General features: G+C 41.1%; 2 protein-coding genes across 10 annotated transcripts in view; one reads left to right on the plus strand and one right to left on the minus strand.

Moving 5' to 3' along the window:
* Positions 1-1,402, plus strand: part of TTC1 (tetratricopeptide repeat domain 1) — a 69,826-nt gene extending 68,424 nt beyond the window's left edge. Inside the window, exon 9 of the mRNA XM_043490557.1 lies at positions 1,256-1,402. The gene's annotated coding sequence lies outside the window, so the exon portion shown is untranslated. The remainder of the gene's footprint in view (positions 1-1,255) is intronic.
* The window catches only part of PWWP2A (PWWP domain containing 2A), a 42,858-nt gene that overhangs the window by 10,047 nt on the left and 13,350 nt on the right, over positions 1-19,461 (minus strand). For 5 of the 9 annotated variants that reach the window (XM_038412138.2, XM_043490548.1, XM_038412147.2 and 2 more), the window contains one exon: positions 7,763-10,596. In XM_038412138.2, the coding sequence (XP_038268066.2) occupies positions 8,910-10,596 (1,687 nt within the window). In that variant the 3' untranslated portion in view covers positions 7,763-8,909. Of the gene's footprint in view, positions 1-7,762; positions 10,597-19,461 lie in introns of those variants that run through there. The other 4 variants (XM_038412146.2, XM_043490552.1, XM_043490551.1 and 1 more) reach the window with 2 other exon arrangements.

Raw genomic sequence — 19,461 nt, forward strand, 5'->3', positions numbered from 1 at the left:
AAGTAAGAGTGGCAATATTGCGACCCCACTGCCATAAACATGAGACACCCCCTCATGACCTTTTTTTGGGACTGGACCCCCAATTTGAGAAACGCTAGTCTCCCCTGTGAAATCTGTATAGTGTAAGTTAAAAGTACACAAAAGACCAAAGACCAGCTTTCATGGTCCGTGACGCATTTTTCACTGCTGTGAATTTGGGAGGGCCCTATTTATGTGGGACTGCTGGAGACTATGAATAAAAGTAGTGTAATATTGTAGCTTAGCACTACTGTAGCTGCATCACTGCTATCACTGTAACACAGGTTCTAATTTTTTTTAATAGACATTCTCTAGAGATGGCCTTGAATCCAAGAGGTGTCACACTACTTATTCTGAAGCAGAGACAATGGAAGTCAGAAAGGGAAAGACAAAGAAAGAAAAAAAGCAGCTCAGAATGATAAAGCAAGTTAAAACCTCAAAATCACTCCTAGTGTGCCTGAAAAAGGGAGGGAGGATCTGAAAAGAGGAAGGTGCCCTAGTTCTCAAATGGAAGCCCAAAAGTTTAAAACAGCATTTACAATTACCAAATTGTCTGTTTCTGCATAGAGACCTAATAGTAAAGTTTTGCTACACATAAAACCACACTACAGGAGAAGCAGTACACTCTGTATTACTGCTACTAGTTTATAAAACACCCATCTTTTAATTAGTTTTTTGGAATTAAGTTAACTTTATTCTCCAATTAATGAACTACAAAAACTGGCTGTTGCATCCCTTCCCCCAAGCCTATTTGAGAAAATGTAGTGGCTTTTGACTAAATTACAGCCGACCCACCAACAGATTCATATTTTCCTTACTTTACATCAGTTGTCACTCACTCAAACATACACACTGAGAATTTCCAAAACATAGCAAAACCAGCTCTATGATATAATCTGAAACATCAACTGACAGCTAAAAATAAAAGCCTGGATTTTCCATGGAGTTTAAGAGAGTTAGATGCCCAACTCCCATTGAATTTGAATGGGATTTAGGTACCCAATTCTCTTAAATGTCTTGGAAAATCCCAGCAAAATATCACGTTAGCATGAGATTCCAGCCTGAAAGCAAGCATTGGCCCAAAGCCATTTTTATTTTCATTCTTAAAGGCAGCCTGCAAAGAAAGTAAATGTGTTCGCGACCTTTTTTCTCTTTTTTTGTGTATAAAGATGACATGAAAACTTGTTTCTGAGAAGAGGCATTTTTCACATCAAGTTTTGTCTCCCTTGTTTTCTAGAGACTCCTTGGAGAACTACAAGATTGAAGTGGCAGCTCCTTCAGCCCTTGGTTGCAAGCTTTCCTCCCCACTGTCTTCCAGGCATCTGAGTTAAAGGAGTGTTATCAACACCACCAATCTGAGTAAAAATCTCTTCCCCTTACAATTGCTTATGTTTAAGTCTCTTTTGATGTTAGAATTCCATAATCTACTAAGAAATCCTCAATATGCCCTACAATTTCTAATGAAAAAAGAAGAGAAAATAACTTTTCTCATGGGAGAGAAACAAGGTAGGAATCTCCTTAATTCATAAAAAGGGTGCAATGAATTTTTTATTCTCTTTGCCAGTCACCTTTAAATTAAGCTTTCACGGATGTCCCTGACGGGTTGAAACCATGTGATCTCTCAGCAAAAGGCAACTTGTCCATTTCCAATTCCAGCAGCTATAATGAAACTTGCTGTATACAAAAAGAAAAGGAGTACTTGTGGCACCTTAGAGACTAACAAATTTGTATACATTTACCTTCCTGTGAAACGTAATTCTCTGAGAAGGTATAAGGCTCTTCCATCTGTATCAAATGTAAACCTCTAAAAAGGTATTAAACCCAAGATCCTGTCCAGAAAGACCACTAAGACAGAGATAATTTTAACTATGTTACTAGTTTTTTTAATCATTCATTGATTAAAATAAATTAGTACATAATGTTAATTTTAGTGCTGGATGTTTTAGAAAAACAGGTCCTAACATGCACCTTATTAATATCAATACTGAAATGATGAGTTTTGGTCTCAAAAAGACAAAAGAACATTAAATAATATGTAATTCTTTATGAAGTGCTTATTCACATAGATGCCAGTACAATTTGAAGATATACTTCCTGCCTTTACTTTTTATTGGTCCTTAAAAAGCATTTCTTCGGTTCTTGATAGAACCACAAAGCAGCTAAAGTAGGGATGGCCAAACTTACTGACCCTCTGAGCTACATACGATAATCTTCAGAAGTTAAAGGGCCTGACATGCCTGCTGGGGCTTCTGCCCTGCGCAGAGGGGGGAATCTCGGGGTTTCAGACCCGCAGGAGGAGCCTGCTGGGGCTTTAGCCATGTGGGGCATGCCAGCTGGCTTCAGCCCCACAGGAGGCACCTGCTGGGGCTTTGGGCTTCAGCCCCACTCCTGCTGAAGCCCCGAGCCCAGTCAGGTGCGTCCTGAGCCCCAACAGGTGCGTCCACCATGCCACAGGGCAGAAGCTCCTAGCTTCCCCCCCTTTCCCCAGTCTGGTAGAAGGGTGAATGCGGGGGAGGGATGTGCGGGACTCCACAAGCTGCACTTTAACTGTAAAAGAGCCGCTGCATGTGGCTCGGGAGCTGCAGTTTGGCCACACCTGAGCAAAGACGTCATTACACCTTAGACTCAAGCTAACACTTCTTAGACACCTACAGTTTGGCTCATCTTCAGAGGAACTATCAGAACTTGTTTCACGGTATCTACAATTTTGAAATGCTGGCAGGGCATAATCAAATACCAACCATAAATATAAATATCTTCTCCAGAGCCCAGCAAAAAGTCTAGGCACAGTTAGGGTCAGAAAAGCAATAACTTCTAATTCAATAGAGATTTGTGCTGTATCACAGTAAATCGGTCAGTCTTCCCTATTTTATACACCTGTTAACATTGCAAAGCAAATACAGGTGGGAGAGTAAGTGGGATTTAATTCGTGTATCACCATCATTAAACTGAGTTCTAGTTGCAGAATCTATTATTGATGATAATGCAGGAGCAGGACCTGAACCTGCTCCCTAAGGACTAGATCACGGAGTTACCTACAAGCCCTGGGGCTACCCCAGGAGCACATTAGGCACCATATTTTGATTCAGTCACCATTTGATCCCTGCTTTCCCTTTGGTCCAAACTATACCTTGTGCCTCTTACCCTCTGCACCAGCTTCTTTGGATTGAGGGTTGAAGGAGAAAAATAAAACATCCAGTCTCCAGAAGGCAAAAAAAACCCCGGATTTATTCCACAACATAGTTAACTTCTATCCCCCTAACAATGGACTGCTAATACGCTTGTTACTTCATGTTTAGTCATTTATATGACAATGTACCTGCTGTTCCTATTCATATAATTGCCTGTATAACCTCAGGTATATTTTATGCCCCTTTTTGTAATTATCCATTTGAACAAATTGTAAATGAAAGGAGACAGGAGCTGAATTACCTATTGTGGTTCATTGCTTGTTCTTGGTTATTAGCTTGTTTCCTAATCTCCTCAGGAAATAGACCAATTCTATTTCCATATACTGCTTCACAAAACACCCATCAGGATGACATCATGATACACCTTCTTACTGCTACTTTGATCCAGTTAAGTGATCCTATTGTACATCCAAAAGCAAAAGTTGAAGCACAGCAAGCAAGTCTTGTGGCATTTCAAAATTTAAGAAAGTGGGGTAGCTGGCATTGCATGTTACAAGTCTCATGTCAATTTTCCATTGGTATGATCCATTAAGGTGAGAGTCTGGCTACCCTGAGAACAAGACACTTTTTTTATTGTAAATGTGGTTTTATCATGCCCTGAAAAATCTTGAAGTTTCTTAGATCTAATACCGTTTAGCCAAATAAAAATCCTTTCAATCCTGAAATCGAATGAAGAAACTGTTTTACTAGTCAAGTATTAGAAGCTAAGTAGCATGAATATTGTCATTTAAATAATATCTGTATTGAAAGTTATAGGTCATAGAGATTTAATGAAATAGAGTTCTTAAACATTTGTTTTTAATTTCCTGTAGAACTTTGCTCAATAGAAGATGCAAACAACATTCACATTCAATTTCATATGTGGATGAATGACTGTATTTTTACTCCAAACCTCTGAGACAACGGTACTTACAGGGATTTATTGGGATTATATTCTCTCCCCTTCACATCAGATGCTTCTAATTTAGCTTTAGAGGCCTTCAAAGAAAGTTATGTTTTGTATCCACATTCATGGCTGACAACCACCTATTTTCTCACTTGAAATAATTTGGGTAGATAACAGCTGTACTGAAAAAGAACTGAAGAACTGCAAACCCCATAATCCACTGGCTGTGATGTATTCTCTTAGGCTGGCAGCAAGTTAGTCAAGTCACCGCTACCCTTTACTGCAGCATAACACTTTCCTTCATAATACACAGGTTGCTGATAGATGATCAAATAGTACATTTTCACTTTGGCACTGGTTAGTCCTCAGATGGAGTACTATGTCCAATTCTGGTCACCAATGTATAGAAAGGATGTGGAGATACTGAAAAGGATCCAGAGGCGAGCAACAAAGACGATCAAAGGGATGGAATGCAAGCCATATGAGCAAAGGCTGAAGGAACTGCGTATATTTAGTTTGGAAGAGAGAAGATTGAGGGGGGCATGATAGCAGTCTTCAAATACTTGAAAGGCTGCCATAAATTTTATTTTATTTTATATTATAGAGCGAGAGAGAGAGAGAAAAGTTGTTCTCTCTTGCCACAGACAGCAGGACAAGAGGCAATTGGTTCAAACTACAGCATAGATTTAGATTAAACCTCAGGAAAAACTTCCTAATTGTAAGAACAGTAGGACAAAGAAAAAGACTGCCTAGACAGGTTGTGGAAGCTCCTTCGCTGAAGATTTTGAAAAGGAGGCTGGATAGCCATTTGTCTTGTATGTTGTAGCCACAACAAATCCTGCATCTTGGCAGGGGGTTAGACTAGATGACCCTTGTGGTCCCTTCTAACTATTATTCTATGATTCCAGCAGTACCATGTGCGCTAACAATTACATAGCTTAGTTATATCCCAGCACTGTAAAAACAAATGCACCTACTATCAAGTATTTGTGAGTCATTAAAATGATCTAAAATTGATTTAGAGATACACCTCTACCCCGATATAACGCGGTCCTCGGGAGCCAAAAAAATCTTACCGCATTATAGGTGAAGCCGCGTTATATTGAACTTGCTTTGGCTCAAGTATTTCCATTATTGTCACCTCCTGCCCCCTGACTGACTCCCCGACCCATCCAACCTCCCCCCGCTCTTTGTCCCGACTACCTCCTCCAGAGACCTCCCGCCTCTAACCACCCCTCCCAAGACCCCATCCTCTAAGCCCCCCTGCTCCTTGTCCCCTGACCGCCCCCTCCAGAGACCCCCGTGTCCCTAATCACCCCCAGAACTCCATCCCCTACCCAACCCCCCTGCTCCCTGTCCCCTGACTGCCCCGACCCCTAACCACACCCCTGCCCCGACAGGCCCCCAGGGACTCCCAGGCCCTATCCAATGCCCCCTTTCCCCATCCCGACCGCCCCGCCCTCAGAACCATCCAACCCCACCTGCTCCCTGTCCCGACTGTCCCCAAGACCCTTGGCCCCTTATCCAACCCCTCGGTCCCAGCCCGTCACCCTTAACATGCTGCTCAGAGCAGCATGTTGGAGCCAGACACACTGAGCCTCTGGAGCGTGCAGCCCTGCCCCCCCAGAGCGCTGCTTTACCACGTTACATCCAAATTCGTGTTATATCAGGTCGCGTTATATTGGGGTAGAGGTGTATTAGATTGTGAATATACTGAAAACCACAGGTACAGCACAGCCTGTGCTCACAAGTGGAAACATCCATTGGAATCTGGTGAGCACATTACACAATTTCTGGCAAATACAGAGCAGGCTGCATTGGATTAAACTCAAATTTTCCACCGCTTAATAGTCCCCAAGGTCAGGATAATAAGGTATGAGGTACAATTGCAGCTGTCTACAGTTAAAAAATTTTATCAATCCTTAACATTTGCTCCACCACTAACTCAACTAAATTTTTAGATGGAGAGTACACCACTGCTACTTTTCCAGGATTTAGAAAGACGACAGTGGTGAAAACAAGCATTTTAGGCAATTCATATGAAGTGTTGTGATGCAAAGAACTGACGGATTTTAGGTTACGAGACCAAGTACTAAAGAACAGTTTTTGTTCTTAATATTACATGTGCAAAATTTGTGCTATCTGTACTACAAAAAGTAATTCACTATAAAGACAATGTGTGTGTGTCATAACCACTCATTCCATAAGACATGCACACAGAGGTTCTTGTGAACTTATATTTGAAATAGATTGTTTCTTTCCCATCTCACTGAACCAAGTCTCTGAGCAAACTGACTATATACACTAGTACTATGCTACTCTTATATGGTATTACAGAAGATACTATCCAAAAGTTCTAAATATTTTAAAAAGTTGCAGCGAGTTAAATATCCAAGTATTTTACCTCAGATTTTTGGCTCAGAACATCAGATGGCTTTTATGAGGTGAGATCACTTCATTTTGAGGTGCCTGACAAACTAGATATCAATCTGCTCTATACATCTAGAGATGTCTAAAAAAACCACTGTGTGAATTTTTTGTCTTCTGAAAACAGCCTGCTTTAAAATCACAAAGTAAGGCTTATTTACTGAAATACTGTAATTGTTTCTGTTTGCAGGAAAGAATATATGAATACCAGAGTGAAACAGGATTTCACATTTTGAAAATTTTCATTGTGTGTTTATTACATTCAAAAAGCATTGACTGACCTCTTGGAATTTAATTGTTCAGGGAAAAAAACCTAGTATAGTTGGAAAGTTAATTAGCATCTGAGAAAATCAATTTGGACCAATATGTATGTGTGTGGTTTTTGGTTTTTTTAGAAAACATACTAGATATTCAATAGTTACATGAACGTGATATCAGAGTAACTGAACAAGGTTGGAAGAAACTCAGTGTTTTGGAAACCAACTGACTTGTCAGTTTCAACGTGGCATATTAATCTTCTAAAACTGCATCACAATAAAGATTCTTTAATGGGTTCATTCATTAAATCCTGACACTGTGTATTTTAGTTTTACAACTACATTCAATTTAAGTTTAAATTTGTATTCCTCATCTCTGCTTTGCCAATATGGGCAAAATGGAAAAACTTGGGATGGGAATTGTTCTGGAATGAAGGCAGCCAAATTCTTCACAAGATCGTGCAAAGCTGGAACAGGAAAAAAAAAGATATTAACTCAAATGGTCAGGTATAGACCAAAACTAGGAAGGAAAAATGTAAATCAACTGCATGAAAATGCCCCAACACTGAGCAACAGACATGCAAGAGTAGCTAACAATAGTGGAGATTGGGCTTAATTAGCTTTTGACAGATGAAAAAAAATGGTGATTGAAAACATTTCCCTACTGTATAAATTATATTTTCTGTCTATAATTCAAATCTATGGAACAGAACTGAATTTATGGAGAAATAATTTGACAAGCTTTACCTAAAACAAGAGCTCTCTACAAGAGCCAGTTTTTGGGGAAATAGATGAATGCTTAGTCTCAAAATTATATATATGTATATAAGTATATACCAATAGTACTTTACAGCAAATGATCTTTTAAAAGTGCTGAATGAGAAAGAATTTACATTTTAAAGGGTGTCTCTCCTCTAAATATCATGTACACAGAAAACACCCTAAAAATTTTTCAAAGCTTTTTGAGAAACACACACAAGTAATTCAGATTTAGTCAATTTTATTTACAGTTTTTGTACATTTCAGAGCATTACACAATTACATATTCTCATTTTCTGACCTGCAAACAGATACCTTAAAACGGAAATATTAAAAAAAAATATGAAGTTAGATACATCCAAAATGCAACAATTACACATCTGACAATTCACAAAGTGTAATTTACTAGGACGTATCCTAAGAATTTAGGAACAACCAGTCAGAAGAAAATCTGACTAATTTCAGCAATCAATTATTTACACATTCAAACAAAATCTCTCTTGCTCTAAACTCCCAGACAAGTGGCCTGGAAGATTTTTCAGTGGAAGAAAGACAGGAAATTATGATTCACACCTATGCAGCATTAACAGCCCTTGATCCCAAAATACTGAGTAACATTTCAGCTTTGCCTTTGGGCAAGAGGCATCCCCTCAGCTTGTCAGACCCTGAAGTGTCGTACTTGTGCCCCTGTGTGCATAGAAAGGCTGAGTGTTTGGGGAAAAAAGTGGTCACCAAGACCTTGTTTAATCTGGCCTTTAAACTCTGTTTAAAGGGTTTAGTTAAACTGGTTTCTAACATAATTTAAACTGGCCAGTGTGGATGAAACCAAGCACGTTTTTAAACATGGTTTGAACTCACTTTGGCCCCATTCACACTGACCAGCTATATGTATAGAAGCTACTTAATGCAGAAGTGTTGAAACAAGATTTAAAGGCCAACATAAACAGGACTTATGTTTCTGCATTTCCCCTGGTGGGCCACCCAGGTCACAGCTATTACTTCCATCCCTTGTTTACCCTTTGCCATATAGTGACTAGATACATACCGGCTAGAAACTACTAAAAATTCCCTGCAAATAAACTGCCTTTCAGCTGAGGCTATGGCTCCTATGCATGGGAGGAGTTTTTAATTTAAAAAAAGATTCTCATTTGAAAAATACTGAAGTTCTCACTTTAGATTAATTTTGATTGCATGTTCAATTTGTTTAGTTTAACTTTTAAGAAACTGCTACAAATCAGAACAATTTTAGTATAAAAAGAGCAGCCAACTGAGTGCAATGTTTTGAATTGGCCAAGTCCTTCATGGTAGTTCTCTAACTAGGCTATAAATTTTGTGGAGCCTCCAAATTCTTGCCTACCTTACTTTCCATGTTCACGTTTCAAACTGTGTCAGCAGGGCCCGAACTTCGGGAGTCAGCTGCTTAGCAGCCTTAGCTGCCTCTGTGATGGCCTTGCGGTAAAGGCCCTTTCTCTTCTTATTAAAGCGCGACTGAAAGTTTTCTAAAAAGGGGGACAGTTGTGAAAGAGCAAGAAAAGATGTTGTTGGGGACCCAAACCACGAAATGCGGGCCTCCTGTCGAACTAAAAGGCCATTATCTTTCCGGCTCACAGTTATAGTAAGAATACGGGCTGGCCACCAAGGGAAGCCATAAATCTTGGCCCAAACAATGTCCCCTACACATATGGTCCTGCCATCTGGTGTGACACATTTAGAGACGTTTTTGGAAAAGACTTTCATTTTCAAGGAATTACTGAGCTTTTTCTCTTCCTTTGAAGAGGAGGAGGAGGAGGAGGAAGGTGCATGCATGCTGCCTGGAGGAAAATCAAAGCTTTCAGTAGAACTACACTCAGAGTTGGTGGATTTCAAATCATCTGTGCTATCACTACTACACACTGATGCACTGGAAGAGTCAGATTTCTTTTGATTAAGGGTCATGTAAACCGTTATATTGCTTTTGCTGCCTCTCTTGCCCAATGTCTGGTGTTCATCCTGATCAACAGTTACATGCACTTCATTTGTGTCCTGAACCTCACTGCTGGCCTCTTCAGGGCCTTCTGAGGGGCTCTGATTTTCTGAAGGGGCCTCACCTGCTGAGCGGGTGGAGGAGCAGCGAGACTGGGGCTTAGTTGCCATCTTGCCACTCCGTATTTTCTCAAGTCCTGTCTTGAGAGATGAGTCGTTTTCTTCATTCCGGTACCTTTGTGGTTTTAAACGCAATCGGGGTGGGAGGGAACCTGAGCTGGTGTTCTGAAGACGCCGTGTGAAATGGACCTTTGAATGTGCATTTTTGGAGGTGGAAGTTGCATTCTGTTTCTTTTGTGCCTTTTCTTTGGCCATTTTCAAAACTTCCCGAGCTTTTGCATGATCCATGTTTTTGCTCTGGAGAACTTTTTTAGTATTTAACTGAGCTTTCGAAGTGTTTGCTTGAGCAGAAACTTTAACTACTTTGCTTCTGCTGTGGGCAATATTTGAAACTTTGACCACAGCATTTCTTTTCTGGCTTTCATTTTGGCTTTTTCCATCTACTTTATGGTCAGTTTTAAGTTTTTTATTCACAGTAGTTACACTCTCATTTCTTCGCTTTTTATGATCCTCATATTTTAAGCAGTCACTTGCATTGCCACTTTTTTTAATTTCTCTTTTTTCTGCAACAACACTGTTTTTACATTTGTCACATAAGACCTGCCTGGGTCGTAATTTGATAGCATTCATAATAGAAGTGGGTTCCTCCCTGTACATTTTCCGCTTGGGCCGCTTAATTTTTCGGGGCGGAGGCTGAGGTATTGATTGGTTATACGTGTCCCTGATAAACAATGGAGGAGGATATGGCGCTCCCTCATGGAAGAGGGGAGGTGGTTTAGAAGTCCATAGGCTTTTAGCGAGGCTAGGTTCTGATGGCTGAATGGGAGAAGAGGAGTTATCAGGGACTACACCACTGGCTTCACACTTCACCTGTGTCTCATCTTGGAATGGTTTACTTTGGAGCTGCATGGCTTCAGGTTTATCCTTGTATTCCCTTTTAGGAAATATGGTCACAGGGATTCCATGGGGTCCAAACCTTAAAGGGGAAAAAAAAGAATTTTAAGTGTCTTCATTTTTTACTACACTGAAACAAGGTATTTTTAAGACGTCCATGCTAAGGAATTGCTATTTTTAAAGACATTTTAGCTATTTATCCAGAGTCTAAGAATGTAGTTTTATTTTTCCTCAAAACAAGACACTGGACCTATAAGTTTAACAATATATAGTTTGTATAAGGGCATGGCTACACTGGAAACTTCAAAGCGCTGTTACGGGAACGCTTCCACGGCAGCACTTTGAAGTGCAAGTGTGGTCACACGCGAGCTCCCAGCGCGCCTCCACAAGGGGATTAACTCCCAGCACTCGGAGCCTGTTTACACTAATGCTTTAAAGCGCTCTGACTTGCAGCGCTCAGAGGGGTGATTTTTCATACCCCCGAGCCAGCAAGTTAGAGAGCTATAAAATGTAAGTGCAGCCAAGCCCTTAGTCACTGAACATAGGCTCCATGAACAAATCTTAAACAATAGTATGAATTTCTGAATTTACAGTTTAAGTGGTTGCCTCAAGGAGCCCTAAACACACATTACTGTAGTCTAGTCTCAAGATCTCACTAATGGAAACATAATCTACTTTGTAGTTCAACAGAAAATGAATGCTGAGAGACAGCTAATTCCAAAGGAGATTGGATTTATCACCTCCCCAGAAAGTCAGCACAAATTAAATTGCATGCTAATCCAAATGAGGCACTTAATTCCTAGAAGTCTTTTGTGCCATACAAAAATATTTAGAACTTTTTTTTTTAAAGTTATCAAAGCAGATTCAGTATGTTTTAAAAGTATTCAATATATACATGCTAGTACTGTTATACTGGGTAAAATAAAATTTAAGCGATAGCAACCTTCATGCTTCATACACAAGAAGTTTTCCTTAAGAACAGTACTTGATCATTTGATGCATTACGTACAGTCTGAGACAGAATGCCAAGCAACTTTGGGTCTGTTCTGGCAAAGATATCCTTGTTACTTCAATACACTTGATACAAATACGCTCTCTCTTTTCTTCCCCCCCACTGCACACCATGTCTTAAGCCATTCTATTTCTCCCAGCTAGCCCTAGTTGAGTTTTAAGATTTATACTGTAGCTACAACTGTTTTGATGGAGTATGTGCAGGAGACTCAAATGCTTAATTCTAATACAATGGAAAAGAAATCCCTGAAAGAGCAGTAGGCATTGGCTCAATTTTGACTGGGCAACATGCTTCTGCAGTGACTACCCAGAGGCACGCAACATTTCCTGCCACGTGCTATAGAGAGAAAGCCATGTTTTGTCATTCTACAGCACCTTTGAGGCAAAAGCAAGTGGGAGAAGTGGAATTTCCCAAGTTTCATAACCACCTAACCACTTTCAAATATCCCTGAAGCTTGTAGGGTTAAACCCTTTTCCATTTTGTTTACATTTTAAATATCAACAGTACACAGCCTGTCTTCACTGCCTTATTAGCTTAAGGTATAACTCAAGTTTTGCCCTTAACTTGACTCCAATTCACACACAAGATCTCTAACTCAAGTTAAATGGTATTTTAAACTCAAGGTAGCTAGACCATTAGGGATATAGTTTGAAGCTCAAGTGCTACTGAGGTTCACAGGAGTTAATAATGCAGTGGGGATTAACAGATAGTTACAACTCATGAGCTGCTAATCCAACCACTCGAGTGCATTAACTTGAGCTAAGCCTTGCTCAAGACCATAGATGAGAGACTGTCATGCAGCATGCATTAGCGTTGGCTGTACTATTCTTTCTTTTCAACATGAATTAAGTGCATAATTGCAGTAAATGAAGTTAGGTACTTATAGACAGACCGGTGTCACTTACCAATACATCTTAACTAAATGCAAGTATGCTGAATGCTTCAAACTGTTGCAAGAAGCAGGCTGTTTAACAAATGCCTATGTTATGCCTTTTATTTCTTGCCGCTCTATTATGAAACAGGGCGTTGTATGTGCTAGAAGATTCTTTACATTGTCAACACAAGTCTTCCCTGATTTACTTTAATGCATACTGATTAAATATGGTTTTAAAAGAAGTTATAGGTTATAAACAAAGCAATCTTCAGACAAAGCTGAAATGAATATGCCACATCCAAACTCACATGGGCCATTATTCCTCCCAGTTGTAGAGGAAGAGCAACCACAATGAGTTTGGTTTCCACAAAAGTGCTGAAAGTAAACACCTGAAAACTTACAGAAAACTGACATAGACGTTACTGTTATCTACACACCAGCTACTGTTCATCTGACCTTTGAGCTATAAAGGGAGAACAAGAATAGTATGTGTTAACAATTTAAGCACTACAGTGAACCTCTACACATGCTAGTGTGTATTGTTCTTCCCTTCCCCACAAAATAAACTAGATTCCCTTTGAAATTCAATTCAGGGTGCTCTACCTGCTTAATATCTAAAGTTTAGACATTCCTCCATTAATTCAGAAGAACACTGTTCGTTTTAACTATTTCTCTGATGCATTATTGAAGGCTTCAGACACTGTACTATACACACACACACACACGAACGAACAAATACCGCTACAGTTATTTGGAGAAAGAGTACATTTGGCATAAATCCACAGTGGGACTCATTTTTGAAAATCTGAGATTCTAACTGCCTTAAAGGTCCACCAAATGAACCATTATGTTTCTTCCATATTGGTAACGAAGATCTTTATCCACTTTTTGATCAGTTAGATTAAGGTATCAGGACTTGAAAAATGCATACAATAGACATTATCCCAAGAAGTCAACCTACCAGACAAGATATGGTAGTACTGTACATTAGCTGCCATGCACCAAGATCCTACAATTTAAAAGGACAAGAGAGATGTACTCTTGATAATGGTAACTAAAAAGCCTAGGTAAGTTTTCCATTTAATTATTTTAAAAAATGCTATTTTTCTTAAAGATAAAGGGTTTTTTTTCCTGTGTTTTCCAACGTGTTCTCTCTTTACACCTTTTTCCCTACATTATTGTAAAGGATTGGGGTCTGTTTTATAGCCCTCTCTACTGGCTGGACCCAGCCTTGCTCTGAGCCAGCACCCTCCCTGTGAACCTGCCCTGGACTCTGTGAGAAGGTCATTTCCAACATGGTCAGTTCTTGCAGTTTCTTTTATTTTATTTCAAGTTTCTGCAACAAAACAAGATCAAAAGTTCTAAGTATGTCCCTCAAGGCCATATGTTCCTCAGCCCGAAGTTCTTGACTTTTACCTCAGGCCTTTGTGATAACAGGATTTCCCAGTCTCCCTTCTGTCCATTTTATATCTGGGAGCAATTCCTCCTAACAGTAGCTCCAGCCTCTATTGCAGGGGTGGGCAAACTTTTTGGCCCGAGGGCCACATCTGGGTGGGGAAATTGCATGCCGGGTCATGAATGTAGGGCTGGGGTTGGGGTGCGGGAGGGAGTGTGGGGTGCGGGAAGGGGCTCAAGGCAAGGGGTTGGGGCAGAGGAGGGCTGTGGGATGTACGAGGGGGCTCAGGGCAGGGGGTGAGGTGCAGGAGGGGGTGTGGAGTGCAGGAGGGGGCTCAGGGCAGGGCTTCAAGGAAGGGTGCGGAGTGTGGGAGGGGGCTCAGGGCAGGGTGATGGGGCATAGGGTGCAGGAGGGGTTCAGGGTGTGGGCTCTGGCCCTGTGCCGCTTACCTGGAGTGGTTCCAGGTAGCAGTGGCATGCACCGGGTCCAGGGCAGGCTCCCTGCCTGCCCTGGCCCTGCGCTGCTCCGGCACCATATCCCTGCGGGAGAGGGCAGAGGGCTCCATGCGATGCCCTCGCCTGCAGGTACCTCCCCCGAAGCTCCCAGTGGCCATGGTTCCCCATTCCCAGCCAATGGGAGCTACGGGGGGCAGTGCCTCAGGCGAGGGCAGCACACAAAACCCTTCCCCCCCCTCTCCCCCAGGAGCTGCAGGGACGTGGTGCCGGCCACTTCCGGGAGCAGCCCGGGGCCCGCAGTGCCACAGGGGTGGCAATCTCGCAGGCCAGATCCAAAGCCCTGATGAGCCGGATCCAGCCCTCAGTTTCCTCACCCCTGCTCCACTGGCTACTGCTGCCTGCTCTTTTTTATGAGGACCAGCCCTTTAAGCTCCTGGTCTTCTCCCAAGTGTGGCAGGTAGGATTAATTAGGCAGCCAGCTGCTGGCCTCTGACACCAGAGGAATACAATCCCTTTACTACAGTCACAATTATGCTCTTTACCACCTCTCCTATATTTTGTCTCTTCCGTTTCTCTCCCCCACAAAAATTACCTGCATATTCTTAAAAGCCTACTTTTCTATCTTGTCTTCTCAATTCTTCCCTCTCTCAGTTACATCCACTCATTCCACATCTACCCACTCCTTCATTCATGGGTTTCTGATAAGCGTCAGCCCCAAAGAGAATCATAGAATCATAGAATATCAGGGTTGGAAGGGACCCCAGAAGGTCATCTAGTCCAACCCCCTGCTCAAAGCAGGACCAAGTCCCAGTTAAATCATCCTAGCCAGGGCTTTGTCAAGCCTGACCTTAAAAACCTCTAAGGAAGGAGATTCTACCACCTCCCTAGGTAACGCATTCCAGTGTTTCACCACCCTCTTAGTGAAAAAGTTTTTCCGAATATCCAATCTAAACCTCCCCCATTGCAACTTGAGACCATTACTCCTCGTTCTGTCATCTGCTACCATTGAGAACAGTCTAGAGCCATCCTCTTTGAAACCCCCTTTCAGGTAGTTGAAAGCAGCTATCAAATCCCCCCTCATTCTTCTCTTCTGCAGACTAAACAATCCCAGCTCCCTCAGCCTCTCCTCGTAAGTCATGTGCTCTAGACCCCTAATCATTTTTGTTGCCCTTCGCTGTACTCTTTCCAATTTATCCACATCCTTCTTGTAGTGTGGGGCCCAAAACTGGACACAGTACTCCAGATGAGGCCTCACCAGTGTCGAATAGAGGGGAACGATCACGTCCCTCGATCTGCTCGCTATGCCCCTACTTATACATCCCAAAATGCCATTGGCCTTCTTGGCAACAAGGGCACACTGCTGACTCATATCCAGCTTCTCGTCCACTGTCACCCCTAGGTCCTTTTCCGCAGAACTGCTGCCGAGCCATTCGGTCCCTAGTCTGTAGCGGTGCATTGGATTCTTCCATCCTAAGTGCAGGACCCTGCACTTATCCTTATTGAACCTCATTAGATTTCTTTTGGCCCAATCTTCCAATTTGTCTAGGTCCTTCTGTATCCTATCCCTCCCCTCCAGCGTATCTACCACTCCTCCCAGTTTAGTATCATCCGCAAATTTGCTGAGAGTGCAATCCACACCATCCTCCAGATCATTTATGAAGATATTGAACAAAACGGGCCCCAGGACCGACCCCTGGGGCACTCCACTTGACAAGAGCTACCAGACCAGAGCAAGATGAGGGCCTACATTGTCAAGTGGCAATAACCAGACAGGAAAGTATCCCAAAGTAGCCATTTTACACTCCACCTTCCCTTTCTCCCCATTCCCAGATCCTGGGTCCAGTTCTATATTTTTCCCGAGTCCCTCGTTTACAGAGACTTTTAACCGTCTACTGCCTCAGTGAGCCAATAACCCAGCCATTTTTCCTAAAGAGGACAACAATAGTTTGATTAGATGATACTGGGTTATTATTAAGAGGTTCTTTCCCCAAACAAAAAACAAACGACAGCAAATTAAATTAAAAAGTAACTATGTTCTGTTGTGTTGCAGGGTTTCACTCCCCATCTGCCATTAAATAGCTTTTTAAAAAACTCCACTTCCCACCCAGGTCCACTTACCTCCAATTCCAAGCACAGACAGTTTGGAAACCTCCCCAATAGCTAGTTTTGAGGATGGATATCTCTGCTCTTAGGTTTTTTGTTTTTGTTTGTTTGAGGCAAGCATTGCAGAACCATGGTAAATAACACTGAGAGCTGGCTTTTAAGTCCCATCAGATTAACAGAGGCCAGTCAAGTTTATATAAAGATGTGAATAACACACAGCCAGTTTTCTCCAACAGCTAGTTGGGTGCTGGCTTCTTACTCGGACACTGCCCCATAGCAATGGGCTACCTTCCATCTCTCGTCTCTCAGTAATTAATAGGTTTAATTTGTTGGTTATTAGGAATCTAGTAAAGTTCCTGAGCCTATGTCTGGATGCATGGGTGGGGAGAGCGAGTGGGTGGGAGAAAGGAAGAGATTAACAGGGTAAATTAGAAAAGAGAATTGCAGTGGAAAGGTTTGGGAAGGAGAGAACTATAAGAAGAGAGATGGGGTGATAGAAAAAGGAAGGAAGGAAAACATTGAAGATGACAAACAGTATTTCTCTCCTACTGCAGGAGAAAAAAAGGCAGAAAAAGACAGAAAGAGCAGATCTAACAAAGGCAAGGGATACAATAAGGGTGATTAATCAAGTAACTTGCCAAATATTATTCAGTTTTCAATTTATTTAATTTATCAGATGAAATAACACAATGTACTGAATAAAAAATAAAAATCAAGTCCCATCTCTATTTCTGTAGTCACTCACTAATCACAAGACCTCAAAGAGGTGTTCTGCTAAGTGTTTTTGCTCCACTCTCAATTTCTTTGTATTATATAGACGAGAGTGTTTCAAACGAACAACAGAGCAAACAGTTTTAAATTTTAGTACAATTTTTACATGTTTACAAGTTCTAAAAGAAAGTGTTTTGGTTACCTGGTATTAGCAAAGATGAACAAGGACCACAAGAAAAATGCCACTATAAAAATTCAAAGATGAAAAGCACATCACCACTCCTCAGATTAATCTTGACACCATGAGTCACCTTCACTGGCCTATGCTCTGAACTGGAGTACATCCTGTAAGTCTAAAAGGTTTGTAATGAATGCCATCTTTTAAAACAACCAAAACCAATTTGGCAACATAAGTAAGGCCTGTCTAATCGTTCAGTTTGAAATAAATGCGAAGTGGTAAACACTGCAAGTGATATTTTCAGTTTGTCCTCATATCCAAATACAATGGTAAAGCTAAGCAAGAGCATTCCACGCAGAACAATCTGTCTCAAGTACAATATTACTTTCTACTAAACAGAATACCATCCCTTGAAGTTAACACCACAGTTTCTATGATCTGCTAAATACAAAAGACTCCAACGATGAGTGATTTATATTGTTCATAGGACAATGTAATCTATAGCTTTTCATTCATTTTGATGCAATTACACAACCTACAACTACACCCTAGGTCCTCATCTGCAAAGCAGGAAAGATCTTGTGCTAGAGCCTCTTATGTAATTGAGCTGTGCTTGGCACAGGACTGGAGGAGGGCAGAGCAAAAGGTAGCTTAAGAGTACTTAAACCAGGTACTGAGCCCAGGCCTGGCATAATTCAGAGCAGATCCGTAGCTGCTCTAAATTACAAATGGCTGCATGTGAGCCTCCAAGATGTGTTCCAGGCCTGCATCTAAAAAGCCCCACCAATATCAGGAAGGGGTTGATGTAGGAATGCTACGCCAGTTCTTGCCACCTACCAAGGAATTCCCCTCAGAGGGATAGTTAACCTGGCTTTCCCGAGGCTTTGTGACATGGTAGGAATCAGGACCTTGTTTCAGCAATATATAGCTGAGGAAAGACTTTACTTAAATGCGGCAGTACATTACTATAAAATGTTAATAGGAATACTAATGAGCCTGATATATCAGTCAGAGGTCATTTCAGCCTCTGAGATAATGAGCCGGGTGCACAAGTATTAATGCTGGGTGCTTAGGGTATCAGGGGATGGCTAGAAGAAGAAAGATTTAGCAATCCCAGAGAAGAGTGAAGAATGTTTCAGTCATGAAGTAGCAGAAGTAGGGCACAGACAGATTACCTATACCAAAATAAGGAAACTTACTGCAGCATAATCAGCCTTACTTTTAAAACAAAGACCATTTCTGATACTACAAAGTTTACCATGTCACTAACTTTTTGAACTCATCACTGGCCAAGTACTTCATAAGGTTTTTGTGCAAGTCCTGTGAGCTATGAGAATTAATGAATATTCAGAGCCAATTATGTGTCCTCTGTAATTATGTATAGACTAGTTAAGTGACATCAGTAAAACCAAAAGCTGCAGAAACTTCTCACATAAATTTATGCAGATTTTGCTTTTTTTCTAGTTATATCAGTTTATGAAAATTCAAGTTCTCTGAAGGGTAGCAAGAAGAAAATAATGATGTACACTTTCAGCATTCTGTTCTCAAGTGGGGTGACCTACCACAAGAATGTGAAGTATTTGAGTCTTTGCCTGCATGTCAATTAAGTCAAGACTAAAGCAAGAAATGTGGGTATATGTTATAAACGCTCTTCTACGATTATGAACCCATTTAGGAGTTCTGTGGTGTTCTTCAGACTAAACATATGCACACAAGCATTTAAACAATGAAGGATAGTATGGAGGTTTACTTTAATGGGGAGGACTTAAGTGAACCCTTCCTGCACTTGCAAACTACATGGGGGAGGAAGGGAGTGGAAGGGGGAAAAAAGCTTTTCTAGCAAGCTAACACCTCCTGCAGAGAAAAGCCAACTAGGAAGGTTTTAAATCTAATGATTGAGTGTGAGCCATGTTTCTTCAGTCTCTTGAAAAGACTTATGATTTCATGGTGTCTTGGCATAACTCTTATCAGAATGCATGATCACTAATCTAAATCTGGAAGTTGATATTTTAGGAAAGAATCAGATTTGATTTAACACATTTACAAGGAGTCCATTGACCTCTGATGTGTTATCACTGATAGTCAGCCTACAACAGTCTGATTATGAATTAAAATATTCTCTCAGTTTGTTTTTTTTTGTTGTTCAGACCCATACAGTATTCCTTGTGTTTGGTTTACGGTTCAAACATTTTGTAGCATATTGGCTACATTTATTAAA

Source organism: Dermochelys coriacea, chromosome 8, assembly GCF_009764565.3.
Source record: "Dermochelys coriacea isolate rDerCor1 chromosome 8, rDerCor1.pri.v4, whole genome shotgun sequence".
Lineage (NCBI taxonomy): Eukaryota > Metazoa > Chordata > Testudines > Dermochelyidae > Dermochelys > Dermochelys coriacea.